A 19,446-nucleotide genomic window follows, 5' to 3' on the forward strand; every position below is an offset into this window, starting at 1 on the left:
CGGGACGAATGGGGGGGGGACTTTTTTCTTAGCCTGTAACTTCAGCATTGACAAAATGTCACCCTTTCACCGCCAGGCCTTCCTTCCATGGTCTCTCATTTTCAATTTCTTTTAAAATAATTCATAGATTTTATCTATCTAATGATCACATTGTTAAATCCATGTGAAATGCACTTTCTGTTCTGTAAATACTGAAACTGTTACTCACTTATTTTGGCACTGCCCCACTGTCAAAAGCCTCTGGAGTGATGTTTGTAATTTTATTGCTGACAATATTGAAAAAGAATTGAAGATGTTTGGACTCTTTGACTGAACAAAACAGAAATGCGGCAAAACCCAATAAAACATTTGTTATTAATCTCATCATCAAGATTTCACATTCATACATGTAAGTTTACACATAGAAAATCTTTCTACAGTGAGGTCAAGCAGTACATCGACTCCATCAAATTTCCCTTAATCAAAAGACAATCATTAATATTTGTGATCATTTTAATATTTTCTTGTAAACTCTTATCCCCCCTGGCATATGTGATATATGCCATATGTGTGTAATGTTGAAGATTTGCATTCTGTTAACTTCCTGTGTGTTAAATAAAGTTTTGAAAGAAAAAAAGGAGGAGGAGGAGGAGGAGGAGGAGGAAGATGTTTGTACCTGGACATTCAGTATGGAGGCCTGTTGGGTCAAAATTACCTCCTGTTTGATGATTCAGTTATACTGATATCGACCAATGAACAGTTGTGACGTCATCATAACGTTAAAATCTGAAATTTAGAAAATAATGTCGAAACAATATAGTTTGAAATAATAAAGTTTTACTGCTAAAATATTACAAATATTATTATTTATTTTATTTTTTGTCATCTCGTGACTTTATTCACCTGTTGTTATTTTCTGTCTTCACCTGTGAGGTGATCCTGAGCGTCTTCAAAGGTGCCGATTATTACTATACGATATTACTTACTTTTTTTTTTTAAGTTTTGATACCCTATGAGCTCTTTACCCTGTGTGCTGCTATCCAGTGCTGCTGGAATCTTAATTTCCCTGAGGGAGTCTTCCCAAGGGATTAATAAAGTTCTGTCTAATCTAATGAATAAATTAGTTGTTTTGGTTTTTTTATAAAACTTTTTTTTCCTAAATAAAGTATGACTTTTGTTCTCAAAGTATTTCAGCTTTCCTGTTCAAATATTAAATTATTCCAAAATATTCCAATATATTTTGTAACTATTCTCAATATTGTGACTTACACCTTGAAATTTTTGGGACTTTTTAATATAAAAATATTTGACATGAGGGCCTGAAACAAAATGTAATTTGGACAAAAAGCTGTCAACGTCCTGAATATGAACCTTTTTTCATGTTTTATCTTATCATGCTTTTTTTTTCCAGATAAAAGCAGAACCTTGTTTGGTCTCTGTGATTTTTGAAGGAAAAATATAAACTATTTAATTGAACACAGCAGATTTATGATCACTAAATATCTAACAGATGAATTTGAGTTTGAACTTTGAGCATAAAGACGAGCAGCGACAGCGTGACGTTTGAACACATCTGTTTAATGTTTGTTAACACACCTGTCAGACTGAAACACCACAGGATGCAGCTCTGTCATGTGACACAGTCCTGTCATGTGACACAGTCAGATCAACTGACGACTCACCTGGCGCCTGGCGAACAGGTGAGGCTGCTGGCAGTGTGTCCAGCTCACTGACGTGACCTTGAAAACTACTTCTCCTCCGACCTGTTTCCATCAGGCTGCTGCACTGAGTTACTCCTGGGTCACAGCTGAATCACACCTGGAGTGATGTGACCTCACCTGGTCTCAGGTGGTCTCAGCTGGTCCAAGCTCAGTGAAGCAGTCTGATGGATCAGGGTCCAGAGAGGAACAACAGGAATGTGGTTCGACTGTACGGAAGTTCGTTCATGACACAACTAACGACTCAAGGCGTCTGATGAGATCTGAGAACTTCAAAACCTTCAAAAGGTGTTTGAACTCAGAAGCAGGTGAACAGTGAGTCCTGCTGGATCAGCTGATCTGATGTGGATCAGATCAGCTATTTTAGGAAACCTGAACGACGAAGGTTAAAAATGAAGCTGTGTGTTTATTGTCTGGGAACGAGTTTCGGTCTGCTGTGACAGGAAGTTACGACGTGTGTTTCTACATCTTTCACACCAGTTCAGGTCACAGGTGCAGACAAGTTACCGTCTGTCTGCACATGTCAGCGTGTCGTTTGCACGAGTTAGCACAGTGTGCAAACAAACTATAAGATCCAAGGTGTGCTGAGGATCAAAGGACGTCTCATTTATAAAACGATACGTAAGATCCAGACTGAAAATGTACCTATGGACAGAAGCCAAAAATAGCGTGCACCAAAAAATATTCGCCAGTTTCTACAATCAGGCTCCACCTCACCGTCTGCGTCGCCAACTTCCTGTCTCCAAACTGTTGGTTAGCACGGGTCAAAGTTTGTCCCGCCAGGTCTGTTTATAGACATCACAACTTTAATGTGTTAAGTGGTATACGTATCTTTCAGGCCTTGTTAACGTTTATAAATGAGAGCCCAGGTGAGTGACCCCACTCTGAGTCGTAGTTTTGTCATGAGCGAGCGTCGGCAGGTCGCCGGGTCGTCTGCTGGATTCTCACTGAGGATCTAGAAAAGAGACAGTCTAGAAAACACTGAAGGAAACATTCAGGAGAAGTTAGTGAAGCTGCAGAGTCTGAATCAGGATGCCGCCACGCTGCAGGAGTTCGTGTTTGTGTTTGGCGTGTGACGAGTTTTGGACACACCTCAAGTCGTTAGCACCATGTGATCCTGTAGGCGAGGCCAAGTCCTTACAGCTTGACTGACAGGTGCTAGGTCCAATCATAAAGTCTCCAGCCGGTGAAGAGTTCTGTGAAGGATGTGTTGGGGCTGTCGCCGGGCAGATCTTTGAGCAATCACAGATAAAATATTTTCTATATGTTCATAATGCTTTCTATTCATCATTGCACACTGTTACTGTCACCATCTTCTTTTCCATTAAAATATATCTTCAGCAAATGCAAAACAAAAAACAGGATGTTTCATGATGTTTTTTTTTTCTCTGGGATGGTGGATGGATTTATGGCACTGTGACATGAATCACTCTTCGCTGACTCTGAACTCGATGTGGAACAACTCTTCACTGGTATAACATCTTTAGCAGCATGCTAACATTAACTGGAACATCACGAGTAGCTAAAGCTTCAAACTGAGTCAAACATGCTGAAGAGCAGCAGAAAGCAGAGACGAACACATCCTCTCACACCTAAACCAGATCACAGAGAAACCAGCAGAGACAGGAAACCGCCCGTTCATGTTCTGTCAGAACCCGGATCCTAGGCCGTGACAGCAACAAGCACATCAGGGTGAAGGCTGAACCAACCTCATCCTCAAGGCTCGTTTATTCTCCCTTTATGTACCAACAGATCTTCCATGTGTCCTTTATGATGTCATACACACAGCCAATAGATGGCACCAGAGGGCGGAGTCAAATGTTTCAGATAAGAACAAACGAGGCGACGGTCGAGGAGGTTGTAATATTTGACCTTTAAATAGAGGAAGTGTTGTAGATGGCGGTGGACTGTGAGGTCATTAAATACTTCCGGACATGAGGACGCAGAATTCTTTTCACTATGTCACCAATTCGTCTGCTGTTATTTAAAATGTCTTTGTCGTCTCATTTGGTCATATCTCACCTGAACAACTCTACACTGCCTCCATGATCGCTGGTGGTTCTGCCACGTTTCTTCCGAATCTGTAAGCTTTCAGAAAACGTGCTCAACGTTTGATACTGACATCAACACCACTACAGACCTCAGAGAAAAACACTGGGCTGACAGGATAATGACAGGACGAGCAGCAGGACTTCATCTCACGAACATGACGAGATGATGGTAAACATGTCGATATACGTATCACTTAAGTATAACCGAAGTGACGTTCAGATTCAGCCACAGAGACTATTGCATCAACCGATCATTCTGATCTCCAACAGCTGTTACCAACATGTGACAAAGCACTGAGCAACCAGTGACCAGGTCTGCACCAATCACCGCACAGCACGGCAGGACCAGCCAATCACAGCACATTAGGGCGGGACTTGCTGGAAAAACAACAACATCTGAGCGACAGGTGGATGTAAACAGACAACAGCTCACAGGGACGAGCTCTGATATTAAACTCTGATAGATCCTATCGTGAGTTCGGCAAACACGTCTTTGTTCAGTGCAGTCCATCGTTTGTCTTTTAGTGAAGGTCGACCGCACTGAAGCTCGAGGTGAGGTGGTATCTGTTTTATTTTAGTGGGGCATACAGTAGGGTGGGAAACACCAGAGGCCCCACGATATGTTATTATCACAGCATTTAAGTCACAATACAATTTTATTGCGATTTTAAATGTTTTGTGATATGTCGAGTATTGCGATGATATTGTGACTTATTACTCTTTTTTCAAGCACAAATTTTTTTCCCCAACAGGAAACTCTGTCAACATCTGCTTTCATATTTGCAATATTAATAATTTATATAATAAAAAAATGATACTTGGCATCTCTGTATCAATACAATATTGCCACACAAAGTATTATGACACAACGACATATCAATTTTATCCCCCACCCCATCGTTTAGGGAACATGACAGTGTCTGTGTGCAGGAGCTCTCCAGTGTAATAAGAAATATAAACTCACAACATGTTAATAAAGGTAATATTCTGACACCTATTGTCCTTATTAAAGATAAAGATACAACTGTACATCCTCTTAATTTAAATTTCTCTCTGTCACCAAACTGAGACAGACGATAGGTCAAACTGGCTCAGTCTTTCCACCGTTCCAACAATTACAGACTCCTGTTTGGTCAAAATAAATCCCTCATTTACCGAGTTGTTTCTCCCCACAGTCTCTTTCTGCTGTCAGTTGTTTACAGTCCTGTAACCTCTCACAGTCACCATGATGATCAGCTGATCTGCCTGCTCCACCGGTACTGCCTGACCTCTGGCAGCACGTGCTGTGAACTACATACAAAACATCCTCATCACAGCTCGTCTGTCTGAGTTAAACAGAGAGATAAGTGTCTGTATTTTTGGAAATCATACTGTTGGTACTTTTAAATATCCTGGTGTACCAGTATACCGTGACTCTGCCCAACCCTACGCCACAGCAGCTTCACATCAGCTGCAGCCATCTTGTTTTTTTCCTTTTTGAATTTCAGAATGCCTCAATGGCACTTTTCTTTACGGTCTCCGTCTCTAACACCCAGTATAAGATAAACAGTTGTGACTGGCCCGGCTCGTCTCAGCCTGATGGTCATTTGTCCAAAGGGGAGGAGGACCAGACCACAGACTATAAATAATGGACGTAACCACTGTGATGTCTCTCATTGGTTCATGGACTCCCATTTTACAGCCTGGAGTTTGGTGTTTCAGCCATCGCCATCTTGGTTTTTTGAAGCCAGAAGTGACCACATTTGGACGAGAGGGTGGATCTGACAGAGAAGCCGAAGACAATATCAGCAGACAGCCTGTCACTCAAAGAGGCCCCACCCCCATAATTATGTATAACTTTAAGCCTGAATAAGATGTAAATAGTAGAAATAGAGTTCTATAAACGTTTTCCCGAAAGTCCTGAATGTTGAAATGATCTACAGAGACCAAAGAGGCTGTCAACATGTTTATTTCTGCATGTTAACATGGAGGTCTGTGGGGACTGATTTCCTCTGGGAGACAGCCTCTAGTGGACATTGGAGGAACTGCACATTTTGGCACTTGAGTTTTGGCTTCACCTCACTGCTAATGAGGAATGCTAAGAATGGAGTTGTTTTCTGAGGTGTAATGGACATAATGGCCTGAGGAACACTAATGAGGCGGTCACTGTTGTATTAGTAATATGTCATCTGCAGCTCTGTGCTGCGGTGCACCCCAGGGCTCCATCCTGGGTCCCATTTATTTTTTTTGTGAGTGATAAACACGGCAGCCTCTAGGGGGAGCTGATGTGTAGATTTTAGCTTTCGTCCCTGGTTGTGATGAACGGCTGGTTTCCCGTCTCTGCACCATTATTAATATATTTTACCTCCTCTATAGCGTTCTGCCCACAAACTGATGGATGCAACATATCAGCAATGAAAGAACTTGATATCAAAGCGATGCATGAGCGCTAAGTTTTTTTTGTTGCCACCAATACATGAACACACAAGCGAGCAGCTACGCTAAGCAACGTCTCCACAGAGAAACAAGCGCTGGCTCAAAATCTACAGCGAGCTCAAACACAAGAGGAATACAACCATAGAACAGTAGTTTGGTCTTTTTTGATCAAAATAAAAATATTTAAAGTATACTTTCATATATAAGCAATAAAAAATAAGTAACATCTCAATACTCCAATAATAACTCTGACATTAATATTGTGCTCATTGGGATTCTATCTCTTTACAGATATTTATATTCATTCTTATAGATATTTATATATTTTTTTTCTTGTTTTGCGTCCCTTTGTTGTAGGAAAGGTACGCCACCTCCAGCTGTCAACAGTGCAAAGACTTCATTGATATGGTTTATGAGCGGAGACCTAATCTCCGTGGCTGATGGGAGCGTGGAAGGCAACAAGTGGTCAATGAGGAGATGGTATGAGGCTGACGGTTAGCACCACAGAAGGTCCAGAGGGACAATCCACTTCAGAACTTCAGGAGGGACAATTGATTCTAGAAGGACAGGAGGGACCACCCACTCCAGTAGGTCTAGAAGGACGATCCATCCAGACTGGCAGAAGAGAAGAGTCGCTTCAGGAGTTCAAAAGGAACAATCCACTCCATAAGTTCATCAACTCCAGAACTCCAGGTAGGATGATCCGCCCCAGAAGGTCAGAAGGGACCATTTACTCCAGAAGTCAAGGAGGGACGATCTTCTGGTGCGATCTGCTCCAGACGGTCAGGAGGGACTATTCGCTCTTGAACTCAAAGAAGGATCATTCATTCTGGGAGGTAAGGGGAGATGATCCACTCCAGAGGGCCAGAAGGGATGATCTGTTCCAAAAGTCCAGGAAAGACATTCTTAAACTGACTTTCAAGAGATACCATCCCCTCCAGAAGGTTGAGATTGATCATCCACTTGAAAGGTTAACAGCCACCATCTACTCAAGAAAGTCTGGAAGGACGATCTACCTGGACTCTCAATGATCCACCCCAGAAGGTCAGAAGGACAACTTCTGGGATGATTTGCTCCAGACTGTCAGAGGGGTCCATTCGCTCCAGAACTCAAGGAAGGGTCATTCATTCTGGAAGGTTAAGAGAGATGATCTACCCCAGATTTTCAGTAACAGATTGCTGCTCCAGAGGGCCAGGAGTGATGAAGTGCTCCAAAACTCCATTATGAATGCTCCATAACATCAGGAGGGACCATTCACTCCAAGAAGGTCAGGAAGGACACTCCACTCAAGACAATCATGGAATAAGGGTCCATTCCAGAGGTTCAGGAGGGACAATCCACCTCAGAGGGTCAGTCGGGAGCATCCACTGCAGAACTCCAGGAGGGATGGTCTTCTCTGGAAGGACAGTCCACTCCAGAAGTCCAGGTGGGACAATATTCTGGGATGATCCTCTCCAGAGGGTCAAGTGGGACCATTCACAACAGAACTCAGGGAATGATCATTCATTCCAGAATGTAAGGAGAGATGATCCACTCCAGATTTTTTAGGAATAAATTACCACTTCAGGAAGGATGATGTGCTCCAAATCTCCAGGATGGATTAAATTCCCCATAACGTCAGGAGGGAGGATCCACTCGAGAGGGTCAGAAGGAATGATCTGCTTCAAAAGTCCAGGAAGGACAATCTTAAACTGATTCCAAGAGGGATCATTCCCTCCAGAAGGTCAGAAAAGATGTTCCACTCCAGTCTCCAGTCAGGGAATGAGGATTCATTCCAGAACTCCAGAGGGGACAATGCTCCAAGACAATCCACTCCAGATGATCAACAGGAATGATCCACGCCAGAAGTCCAGGTGGACATCATTCTGGGGCGATCCACTCCAGAAGTTAAGAAGGGATGATCATCAAATGATCCACGCCAGGAAGCACTTCAATGGAAATGTGAAAAGTCAAACTCCATGTAATGAAACACTGAGCTGAAGGATGACGTACAGACGGACGGGACCCTGTAAAGTACCGGAGGTCTTTCAGTCAGGACACACAGTCTTTTTTCAGACGTGGATAGTGGTCCAGTGTCATTTTGGATTTAGCGGCACAGACATAGATTAGCTCAAGAGAGTCCAGAGTGTGGATCAGTTAGTTTTGTGGTTGTAGTCTCTACGGGCTGAAACCAGTTGAGTCCTGATCCAAACAGGCCCAGACCAGTCTAAGGGTAGCTGGTCACTGCAGCTTGTTTCTGGGCTAGACGTCGCAGTTCCTCCCTGATAGCCTTTATAAGGGAGGCGGAGGTGTGGGCGGATGGTGAGGCGTCCTCTGGCGGGTACTCTGGAGTGGGTGAGGTCAGGAGGAGTGGTGGGGCTGACGGGTCCCGCAACGAGGAGCTGGGCATCTGGAAAACAGAGGAAGAGGAGAACTCAGGAAACGACAGCACCTGTAGGGAGAGGGAAGACAGGGACAAAGAGTGAGACCAGAAAATGAATCAGATAAAAGATATAGCAAAGAAATTGATTAACAACCAGCAGCCTCGGTGTGATTTAACAATGTGAAAGAAACTTATAAATCAACCAGTCCTGTACAAACTGGTCTGATTTTACTACTCCCCACAGTGGACTCACACTCTCTCTGCTGGCTCCTGGTCTGGACAAGTCTTGGTCTGAGTGCTGCTGGTTCCAGCTGGAGCCAGTGGGACCAGACATGCTGCGACCCACCCCAGGGTATGCCCCAATCTGACTGGACAAACCCACCTGAGTTAGGTGGTGGAGCTGTGCGCCTGCAGGTCAACAGGTGTAACAGATACAACAAATTAACGTCCACTCTGGAGGACAGAGTGCTGCTGAGTTTCAGGAGGCAGACGGACAACACACACTACTGATCTCATACATGTGGAATCATGTCAAACACAGCAATGAAAGTCCTTAGTGCACGCAGATGACTGTACCTGTGCTGCCCCCTACAGGTCGTGGTCTGGACGAGGAGGGGGGGTCCTCATACTGCCCCCTGCTGGAGTACACCGACTCCTGCAGCTGGTCTCCAGTAGAAACATATCCTCCTGAGTTTAGGCCCTGCCTGAATACAACACAGAGAGTCAGTACTGGTTCTGGTCCAGATGACAGACCTGGACCTGGTTTTAGGTGTACTGACACTGACCTCTGCAGCAGACCCTGGACTGACGTGGGAGACATCCCCAGCTCTGCATACCTCTGCAGAAAGAGGGAGAGAAGAAGAAAATGAAAACTGAACATGGACTCCTGAAGGACTGAAAATGTCCTCAGCTGCAGGATGACTGACTCACTGCAGAGAAGGGGCTGTGAGAGGGGGCAGCTGGGTAAGAGCCCCACTGCCTGCCCGGGGGGCGGGGCTGGGGGGAGGGGCTTGGCAGAGCAGGGCTTACCCCGCTTACCCCGGCGCTGCCCTGCGAGGACGGCGACACCAGGGCGAAGGCGTCGTCCAGAAGGGAGTGCATCTGCTGCCGCGCCTCCTCAATGGAGGGCTGGGGGGGCATGTAGGGCGGCGGGGCTGGGGCGGAGTCAAACACCTCATCAGTAGGAGAGGGGCTGCCATGGTCTGGGGGCAGGTCAGGGTCCGACTGATGAAGAGAGGAAAGAGAGAATACAGAACAGGTGTTAAGTGTGGTTCCGATCAGATATGGTTATTACAAAGGTGTTCCACAGGGTTCAGTACTGGGTCCTCTGATGTATGTTTATTCTCCAAATCTATGTCTGTTTTTATGGTGACGTGACTCTCTTCCATCCATCGACATTGTCTCAGACTACTCCTCTACCTCATTACAGTCTGCTCCTGATGACCTCCTGACCTCTGATTTTACTTTAAACTATAAATCTATAAAAAAAAAATGGACTGTTCATGATATGCAGAAACACATGATGGTCACAGGCATCAGGGTTTGGTCAAATATTAAGGTTACGGCTGCATCACCACAGCACACTAAAACCCCACAGTGTTCCTGTTTTAGCTCCTCATCGGATAACAAATCAAAAATTTTGCTCGGGTTCAGCCCACTCGACATACTGCTGTGTTGTACTATGGCCTATTCATGTGCTGGAATTTGTTATGTATGTGACAACTGAGTGTGTGTACATTGCTGTGCTGCACTGCTGTGCCAGCCCTGTGTTTGACTGTGCGTAACAGCAGTCTTTTAATGGTCATTTACACACTGTCCATTTCAGTAACTTTGTCAGATAACAAACTGTGTCAGACTCGGGTCGGGTTTGGACTTAAAATCAGAAAGTCTGCCGGGTTTGGATCGGGGTTGTTTTAATTGTTTCGGACTTGGGTCGGGTTCGGTCAGGAAAATGCAGACTGAGCCACATTTTAGTGTGCTCACCTGTGAGTATGTGTGTGCGTGTGCATGCACGTGTGTGTGTATTTAGTTAGTTTAATAAACAGACAAGGTATAGACAGGAATGGTAACCTTAAATGACTTCTGCTGTGATGTTGTGGGGGGGGGGGGGTAGTGTTCCCCCTGTATAATGGTAGGGGGAACACTATAAGTGAATCAAAGCTTTGTTTCTACTGAGGGAAATGGTTTCACTTTACAAGAATAAACAGGAGGTCTGCGTCGCTGTGACGTGTAGTTACATTTCTGGCGAGGTGAATGTCTACGGCGTAGGGTACAGTGTAGGGTATGGGTTTACACTGACATCAAAAATGTATTCAAAATAAAATCAAAAGACACGCTGACTTTAAAATCATTAATATACAATAAGAATAAAAAGGAACCAAAGCGCTACCCTGAGGAACTCCACCTTTAGTAGATACAAAATCAGACAACTACTAGCATGTGATCTGATATTGAAGTTCCGTGTCAAGAACCCTGACAGTTATAAACATGTTCACGGCCACTGACCTGTGTTTGATGAGATTTCACTGCACGATTAAAACTAATTTGAAGGTTGTTGAGAAAACTTTCACTCTTCTGACTCTGACTGACATCCGCCTCACTTTACTCTGAATAAGGAGTAAAACCTATTCTCTGTGTGTCTAGGGACAAACAGGAAGTCCCTGAAGGTTGAGAAAAACTGATCTGATGGATGAGACTGAATCTACAGAGGGTTTATGATTCCTGTCCATCCTGAGTCTCAACAGACGACAGATCTGAGCTGACTCACCATGTAGGCCACGTTGTTGAGTCCTGGGTACTTCCTGTAGGTGGCGCTGTGATCGGTGAGCAGCCGGTCTCTGTCTGTATCAGGAAGACTTCCAGGTCCTGGCTGAGTCCGCCGACCCCGCGGAGAGCGCCTCCCTCTGGGACACAGAAATAACCATAATAGATTTATGAATGAATGTTGTAAATAATAAAAATAAACAAAATGATTCTGCCAACGACTGTCGAATCATTCTGACCTCCTCCTGGAGTCGGTGGGGGTCGGGGGTGAGTGGGCGTCGGCCTGCAGGATGCAGTCCATGTGGTCGTGGGCGGAGCTATAGAGACGTTGGGCCACCTCGCTCTGCACTGGTCCATCCCCGAAAGCGTCCATGATGTCGTCCATGGAGGGAAACTCACACTGACCCCGCCTCTTGGCGCGCTGCCGCAGTTTGTTCCTGTGATGTTCGATCTCCGACTTATGTCTCAGCGCCACCTGCAGGACCAACACAGGAGGGTTGACGATGTCAGACAGGTTTTAAACGTCATGGCAGGCGGCGAGGGTGTTATTTATTTTCCTGAGCCTCTCACCTCCGTGCTGACCTTCTCTGTCAGCGAGGGGCTCGGATGGGGCGGGGCATGCAGTGGCGGTGGGCTCGGTCGCGGCTGCATGGCGATCAGCTGCACCTTGTTAGCCTGGCGACGTGTGCCGTCAGAGGAGCCTCGAGAGAGGCGGTCAACGTGGTCAAAGATGGAGGATGAGGACAGAAGCTCATCCGGAGCGCTGCCTGATGGAGTGACACAGGAAACAAAGTTTCTGTTACTGTGGCGACGCTCTGAGTCTGATCAGCTGATCGTCTCTGCTTGATCTCAGATCGATCACTGACAGGAAGTTATTGATTAGAGCAGCTTTCATGTGTCAGACCGGAAGTGATGTCATAAACATACCCATCTTGTTCCTCCCTTCATCCAGTAGCATCAAAGAGAAAAAAAACAGATGTTTGATTACAAATGAACCTGAACTTTGTTTCCCTCCTCATCCTCCTCTTCCTCTCTTTGATTTGTTTTAAAGAATCCTAATTAAATTAAACTTCCTGTCGACACACTGACTCTAACGCTCCACTGCACCACACACACACACACACACACACACACACCAAACAGTTCAGCTGATGATGTCACTGTGTCTCTGACCATTTTTGGGTGTCTTCCTGTGCTGTTTCCCCTCACTGGGTGTGGCCACAGGACGGGTGCTCTCCTCTGCCGATTCTCTGCCACTTGATTGGTCGCTGCCTAACGAGTCGCCGTCTGACGGGCTGAGCCTGACAAGATGGAATAATCACAGTCTGAGGCCAAATAAGCGCCAGCATTTTTGTAAAATAAAAACAATTTTGAAATTTAAGAATATTTGTAGACATTTCTAGAAATTCAGTTTTGGACGTTTCTGAAAAAAAAAAAAACATTTTTGAAACTTTGAACATTTGCGGCCGTTTTTAAAAGTACGTTTTTGCAGGTGGGGATAAACGTGTAAACTTCTGACCTGCCCCTGCGTCGGCTGGACCGTGCCACCTTCGTGGACGACCCTTTGGATTTGGGGGTGTTTAGGTCTCCGCCGTCAGAAGGCGTGGCCTCTTTGACGGGGGCAGGCAGTTGGCCGGGCTCCTGGATGACCATGATGTCGTCCTTGCTGTGCTGACCCAGGTGGAGTTTGGCGAAGTCGAAGCCTTTGACGCTCGGAGCCTGGAGCTGAGAGAGGACACACGATCAGCTGTTTGTGTGGACGACAGGAAGGAGTTAACCACTTCCTGTTGACCTCTGACCTTCTGCCTCTGCTGGATAGTGTTGATGGCATCTGGCTGGAACTCAAGCTTCTCAGAGCCGCACAGCTTCCAGTAGAGGATGATGATGATGAAGACGGCCAGCAGGACGGGGACGACCACGCCAACGATCAGCCAGATGCTGCTGCTCTGAGTCTCCGCTGGGGGGACGGACAGGGTGTCCACAGCTGAGGACAGGTGAGACACGGGTAGGAGACAGGTGAGACAGGGGAGACAGGTGAGACACAGGTGAGGTTAGATTCAGGTCTTGACTTACGTTGTGCGAGTGGTCTCTGGACTCGGTGTCCGAGGACGATGGCGGCTCTCTGCAGGTCCAGACGGTTCAGGGTGATGGCCGTGGCCTCAGCAGGTATCCGCTCACCACCTGGACCTTCTACGAAATAATATACCTCCAGGGGGCGCTCCGACCCCAACAGCCTCGCCACTCGCACCACCTGAGACACCACAGGTGAGACAGAATTATTATTCATTTACATTTCAAACTCTGATACATCACAAATCCAGAATTCTTCAGTTTGATTTGAACCTGGTCCAAACTTGGTTTCACTTGGCTGCTAGTTCATTCCTAGCTAGCCAGCATCGCAAATTGCCGCAACCAGGGAGCGGGTAGCGAGTGTTGGTCGGCTGACATCCTGGTTGCCATTCTACGGCAGCCCTTGGACAGTGATACCCCCCTCCCTTCCTTCTGTTCTCTTCTCACGGAGGCAGCTATCCACGGACATCGCCCAGCTAAGTTACACCCAGCTAAGTGAACACTGGACTTTGTTTCCCATTCAATTTGAGCTCCAACCGGCCGCATGGTTTCCATACGGTAGCATTTATTCTAGAATGGGGACTGTTTACATGAGCATATTGGTATAATTCCACTGTGTCTACTGTTGTTTGTACTGGTACTGTACATATTGGTATCATTTACTGTGAGCTGTTTGTACTGGTACTGTACATATTGGTATCATTTACTGTGAGCTGTTTGTACTGGTACTGTACATATTGGTGTCATTCACTGTGAGCTGTTTGTACTGGTACTGTACATATTGGTGTCATTTACTGTGAGCTGTTTGTACTGGTACTGTACATATTGGTATCATTTACTGTGAGCTGTTTGTACTGGTACTGTACATATTGGTATCATTTACTGTGAGCTGTTTGTACTGGTACTGTACATATTGGTGTCATTTACTGTGAGCTGTTTGTACTGGTACTGTACATATTGGTGTCATTTACTGTGAGCTGTTTGTACTGGTACTGTACATATTGGTATCATTTACTGTGAGCTGTTTGTACTGGTACTGTACATATTGGTATCATTCACTGTGAGCTGTTTGTACTGGTACTGTACATATTGGTGTCATTTACTGTGAGCTGTTTGTACTGGTACTGTACATATTGGTATCACTTACTGTGAGCTGTTTGGCCTGGTACTGTACATATTGGTATCATTGACTGTGAGCTGTTTGTACTGGTACTGTACATATTGGTATCATTCACTGTGAGCTGTTTGTACTGATACTGTACATATTGGTGTCATTTACTGTGAGCTGTTTGTACTGGTACTGTACATATTGGTGTCATTTACTGTGAGCTGTTTGTACTGGTACTGTACATATTGGTATCATTTACTGTGAGCTGTTTGTACTGGTACTGTACATATTGGTGTCATTTACTGTGAGCTGTTTGTACTGGTACTGTACATATTGGTATCATTTACTGTGAGCTGTTTGTACTGGTACTGTACATATTGGTGTCATTCACTGTGAGTTGTTTGTACTGGTACTGTACATATTGGTATCATTTACTGTGAGCTGTTTGTACTGGTACTGTACATATTGGTATCATTCACTGTGAGCTGTTTGTACTGGTACTGTACATATTGGTATCATTTACTGTGAGCTGTTTGTACTGGTACTGTACATATTGGTGTCATTGACTGTGAGCTGTTTGTACTGGTACTGTACATATTGGTATCATTTACTGTGAGCTGTTTGTACTGGTACTGTACATATTGGTGTCATTCACTGTGAGCTGTTTGTACTGGTACTGTACATATTGGTATCATTCACTGTGAGCTGTTTGTACTGGTACTGTGCATTCTGCTATAATTATTTGCATTACTATTTGTTTTTTCTTCAGATAAATCTGATAATTGTTGCTCGGTCTCTTTACTCATTTATTTAGTAGAGTGTCCACACACCTTCTCATTCTACATATACACAGAGGTATACTGGTGGCTTTACAGCCTACATTTTATTTAATTTAGAGATTCTAATAGAGTCATATTATTGATTATCTCTGATCCCCACGCTCAATTTGGTCGTTGCCACAGTGCGAGCAACAACGCTGACGCTAGGTGGCGCCAAGCTAAAAAAAACCAAATCCTATCTGTTGCCTCTTTAAAGCTTAGAGACTAGATTGCCATATGACATTTAAAGGATAATTGTTTATCAATGATAAAACCTAAGTACTTGTAACTCGTTCAAATGCATTACCTTGGGAAGTTACAATGTTTGGAAGCATTACTGGTAGTCTAGCATTTTTTGGTTTGTGAACCAGGATGCTGCTTGTTATGACACGCCAATGTTAAGGAGCATATTGATCAAGATCTTAGGATTGACTGTATCAAACGCTTTTGATAGAAGATTGATTGCTATCCGCAGCATCAATGATGTCATTTGTTGCACTGTTAGTGCTGCCCTATACATGTGTGAGGTGAGTGTATACCAGTGTGACATGTGTGTATACCTGTGTGATGTGTGTGTATACCTGCAGACTGTTGTTGCCCACAGCTGTAGCTCTCCTCAGGCGCCTCCTGTTGGTGGTCTGCAGTCCCTCCTCCAGCAGCAGAGCCAGACGTCTCTCCAGACGAGCTTTAAAACTTCTCTCAGTCACCTGCTGCTCCTGAACCCCCAACAGGACTGAAACACACCAACACACCCACGCAGACTACAGTCAGCTCTGCTGTTGCTCTAACAACAATAACAATAATCCATCTCAGTGTTACGGAGGTTAGTAAAGTGGAAGAACATCACCCATCTGTCTCCACACAATCCCAAACTATCTGTACTGAAGGTGGGCGGTGCCCAGGTGTGTCCTCACCTGTACGGACCCAGGTGGAGCGCAGGTGGTGGGACGTGTTCAGCTCAGGGTAATGGAATGCTGTAACACAAACATGTCACATGTTTAACACCTGAGCAGAGTGAGACCTGTTCATGTGTGGTAAACACCTGACCTACACTCGTTTAACACGTGATGTACACAGGTAACAACAAACTCTGTGTGTGTGTGTGTGTGTGTGTGTGTGTGTGTGTGTGCCGTACGTTCTGCGATCTGCAGGACAGGATATCCTACGTAGAAGCTGAACTCAACCAGGCTGAGCTTCCTCAGATGTTCGCTAGCCTCTGACCCTGGCAGGAAGTCCCGCCCATCACGCACCGCAAAGACGATGTCGACGGAAACCTTCTGTTCTGCTGCCGCCAGCCGGGTTCCCATGGTGATGTTCAACAGCTGGAGGAGACACACGGACGTACAGCCACTGAAACTCATCACGTTTTTATAGGTTCTGTTACCTGTTTAAATCCAACAGGTAACAGACTCACCTGTAGCTACCATTTTTTAAAGTTTTTTTTGGGGAGTTTTTCCTGATCAGCTGTGAGGGTCCTCAGGACAGAGGGATGTCGTATGCTGTAAAGCCCTGTGAGGCAAATTGTGATTTGTGATATTGGGCTTTATAAATAAAATTGAACTTGAAATTAAAACTGTACGGAGACGTTAACTATAAACAGGAAACAGACTCACCTGTACGATGACATGTTACCTATGAACAGGTGACTCACCTGTACGGTGACATGCTAACTATAAACAGGAAACAGACTCACCTGTACGGTGACATGCTAACTATAAACAGGTTACAGACTCACCTGTACGATGACATGTTACCTATGAACAGGTGACTCACCTGTACGGTGACATGCTAACTATAAACAGGAAACAGACTCACCTGTATGGTGACATGTTAACTATAAACAGGAAACAGACTCACCTGTACGGTGACATGTTAACTATAAACAGGTTACAGACTCACCTGTACGATGACATGTTAACTATAAACAGGTGACTCACCTGTACGGTGACATGTTAACTATAAACAGGAAACAGACTCACCTGTACAGTGACGTTACTATAAACAGGAAACAGACTCACCTGTACGGTGACATGTTAACTATAAACAGGTGACTCACCTGTACAGTGACATTACTATAAACAGGAAACAGACTCACCTGTACGGTGACATGTTACCTATGAACAGGTGACTCACCTGTACGGTGACATGCTAACTATAAACAGGAAACAGACTCACCTGTACGGTGACATGTTAACTATAAACAGGTGACTCACCTGTACGGTGACATGTTAACTATAAACAGGTTACAGACTCACCTGTACAGTGACGTTACTATAAACAGGAAACAGACTCACCTGTACGGTGACATGTTAACTATAAACAGGTGACTCACCTGTACAGTGACATTACTATAAACAGGAAACAGACTCACCTGTACGGTGACATGTTACCTATGAACAGGTGACTCACCTGTACGGTGACATGTTAACTATAAACAGGTGACTCACCTGTACGGTGACATGTTAATTATAAACAGGTTACAGACTCACCTGTACGGTGACATGTTAACTATAAACAGGTGACTCACCTGTACGGTGACATGTTAACTATAAACAGGTTACAGACTCACCTGTACAGTGACGTTACTATAAACAGGAAACAGACTCACCTATACGGTGACATGTTAACTATAAACAGGTGAGTCACCTGTACGGTGACATGCTAACTATAAACAGGAAACAGACTCACCTGTACGGTGACATGTTAACTATAAACAGGTGACTCACCTGTACGGTGACATGTTAACTATAAACAGGTTACAGACTCACCTGTACAGTGATGTTACTATAAACAGGAAACAGACTCACCTATACGGTGACATGTTAACTATAAACAGGTTACAGACTCACCTGTACAGTGACGTTACTATAAACAGGAAACAGACTCACCTGTACGGTGACATGTTACCTATGAACAGGTGACTCACCTGTACGGTGACATGTTAACTATAAACAGGTGACTCACCTGTACGGTGACATGTTAATTATAAACAGGTTACAGACTCACCTGTACGGTGACATGTTAACTATAAACAGGTGACTCACCTGTACGGTGACATGTTAACTATAAACAGGTTACAGACTCACCTGTACAGTGACGTTACTATAAACAGGAAACAGACTCACCTGTACGGTGACATGTTAACTATAAACAGGTGACTCACCTGTGAAGTGACATGTTAACTATAAACAGGTTACAGACTCACCTGTACAGTGACGTTACTATAAACAGGAAACAGACTCACCTGTACGGTGACATGTTAACTATAAACAGGTGACTCACCAAACAGGTTACAGACTCACCTGTACTGTGACGTTACTATAAACAGGTGACTCACCTGTATGGTGACATTTCCTGCCTCATGCGATCGTTTCCGGGTCTCGCTGTACGCCATCACCAGCCCTCTCTCGACTCGTTCACTGAAGTTACAGACTCTGACGTCGACGTGGGCAGGGACAAACTGCAACACAGAGTGGATCTGGTACCTGAGGTCAGGTACGGTGTAGAGCGGTGACACGGTGGGGATGGGGCCGAAGCCACGTGGCTGCTGGCGGAGGGCGTTGATGACGGACATGGCGGTGAAGATCAAAGATCCCGACACGACGCGGAAGGCAAAACTGGATGGAGTTCTCAGGAACTGATGAGGCAGCAGAAAAGTGACAGACAGCTGTCAATCATGTGACATCATACAGGTATACATGTGACATCATCAAGGTGAGTTGAAGGTGTGTTCAGAGCTATAATGAAGACTCAGGACGACAGGTGAGAATAATTAACCAATATTGAAACCAGAGACCAGAAACAACAACAGGAATGAAATGACCTAACACAGGGTTATGTGATAGGGCTTTTTAGTGGAGGTGGAGGAGGTGGTGGAGGAGGTGGAAGTGGGGGCGTCTGAGGAGGAGGTGATTTCTGTGGAGGTGGAGGTGACTGTTGTTGAGGAGGTGGTGTCTGTGGTGGAGGAGGTGGTATTTGATGCTGTGGAGGTGTTTGTGGTAGAGGAATTGGAAGTGATGGAAGAGGCAATGTCGGTGGAGATGGAGGCGGAGCCTGTACCTGCAGCTCGACAGAGCGGTTGAACTCTTTCTTCAGCAGGTCTCTGACCTGACTGAAACCAGCTGATGAACCTTTGGAGCTGACTGAAGGACAGAAGAAGAAG

General features: G+C 45.1%; 1 protein-coding gene across 2 annotated transcripts in view; it reads right to left on the minus strand.

Annotated features, from left to right (window-relative positions):
- Positions 1-96: 96 nt before the first annotated feature.
- si:dkeyp-27e10.3 (UPF0606 protein KIAA1549) overlaps positions 97-19,446 on the minus strand; it is a 29,873-nt gene continuing 10,523 nt past the window's right edge. Inside the window, exons 4-21 of one of the 2 annotated variants that reach the window (XM_049567397.1) lie at positions 19,344-19,426; positions 18,622-18,921; positions 16,420-16,606; positions 16,199-16,258; positions 15,866-16,017; positions 13,362-13,539; positions 13,088-13,272; positions 12,808-13,013; positions 12,462-12,589; positions 12,216-12,230; positions 11,859-12,055; positions 11,528-11,763; positions 11,293-11,428; positions 9,456-9,749; positions 9,311-9,363; positions 9,102-9,229; positions 8,779-8,933; positions 97-8,594 (exon numbers count right to left, since the gene is read on the minus strand). In XM_049567397.1, coding sequence (XP_049423354.1) covers positions 8,370-8,594; positions 8,779-8,933; positions 9,102-9,229; positions 9,311-9,363; positions 9,456-9,749; positions 11,293-11,428; positions 11,528-11,763; positions 11,859-12,055; positions 12,216-12,230; positions 12,462-12,589; positions 12,808-13,013; positions 13,088-13,272; positions 13,362-13,539; positions 15,866-16,017; positions 16,199-16,258; positions 16,420-16,606; positions 18,622-18,921; positions 19,344-19,426 — 2,918 coding nt within the window. In that variant the 3' untranslated portion in view covers positions 97-8,369. The remainder of the gene's footprint in view (positions 8,595-8,778; positions 8,934-9,101; positions 9,230-9,310; positions 9,364-9,455; positions 9,750-11,292; positions 11,429-11,527; positions 11,764-11,858; positions 12,056-12,215; positions 12,231-12,461; positions 12,590-12,807; positions 13,014-13,087; positions 13,273-13,361; positions 13,540-15,865; positions 16,018-16,198; positions 16,259-16,419; positions 16,607-18,621; positions 18,922-19,343; positions 19,427-19,446) is intronic. The other variant, XM_049567398.1, reaches the window with a different exon arrangement.

This window comes from Epinephelus fuscoguttatus, linkage group LG22 (genome assembly GCF_011397635.1).
Source record: "Epinephelus fuscoguttatus linkage group LG22, E.fuscoguttatus.final_Chr_v1".
In the NCBI taxonomy this organism is placed as follows: Eukaryota; Metazoa; Chordata; class Actinopteri; order Perciformes; family Serranidae; genus Epinephelus; species Epinephelus fuscoguttatus.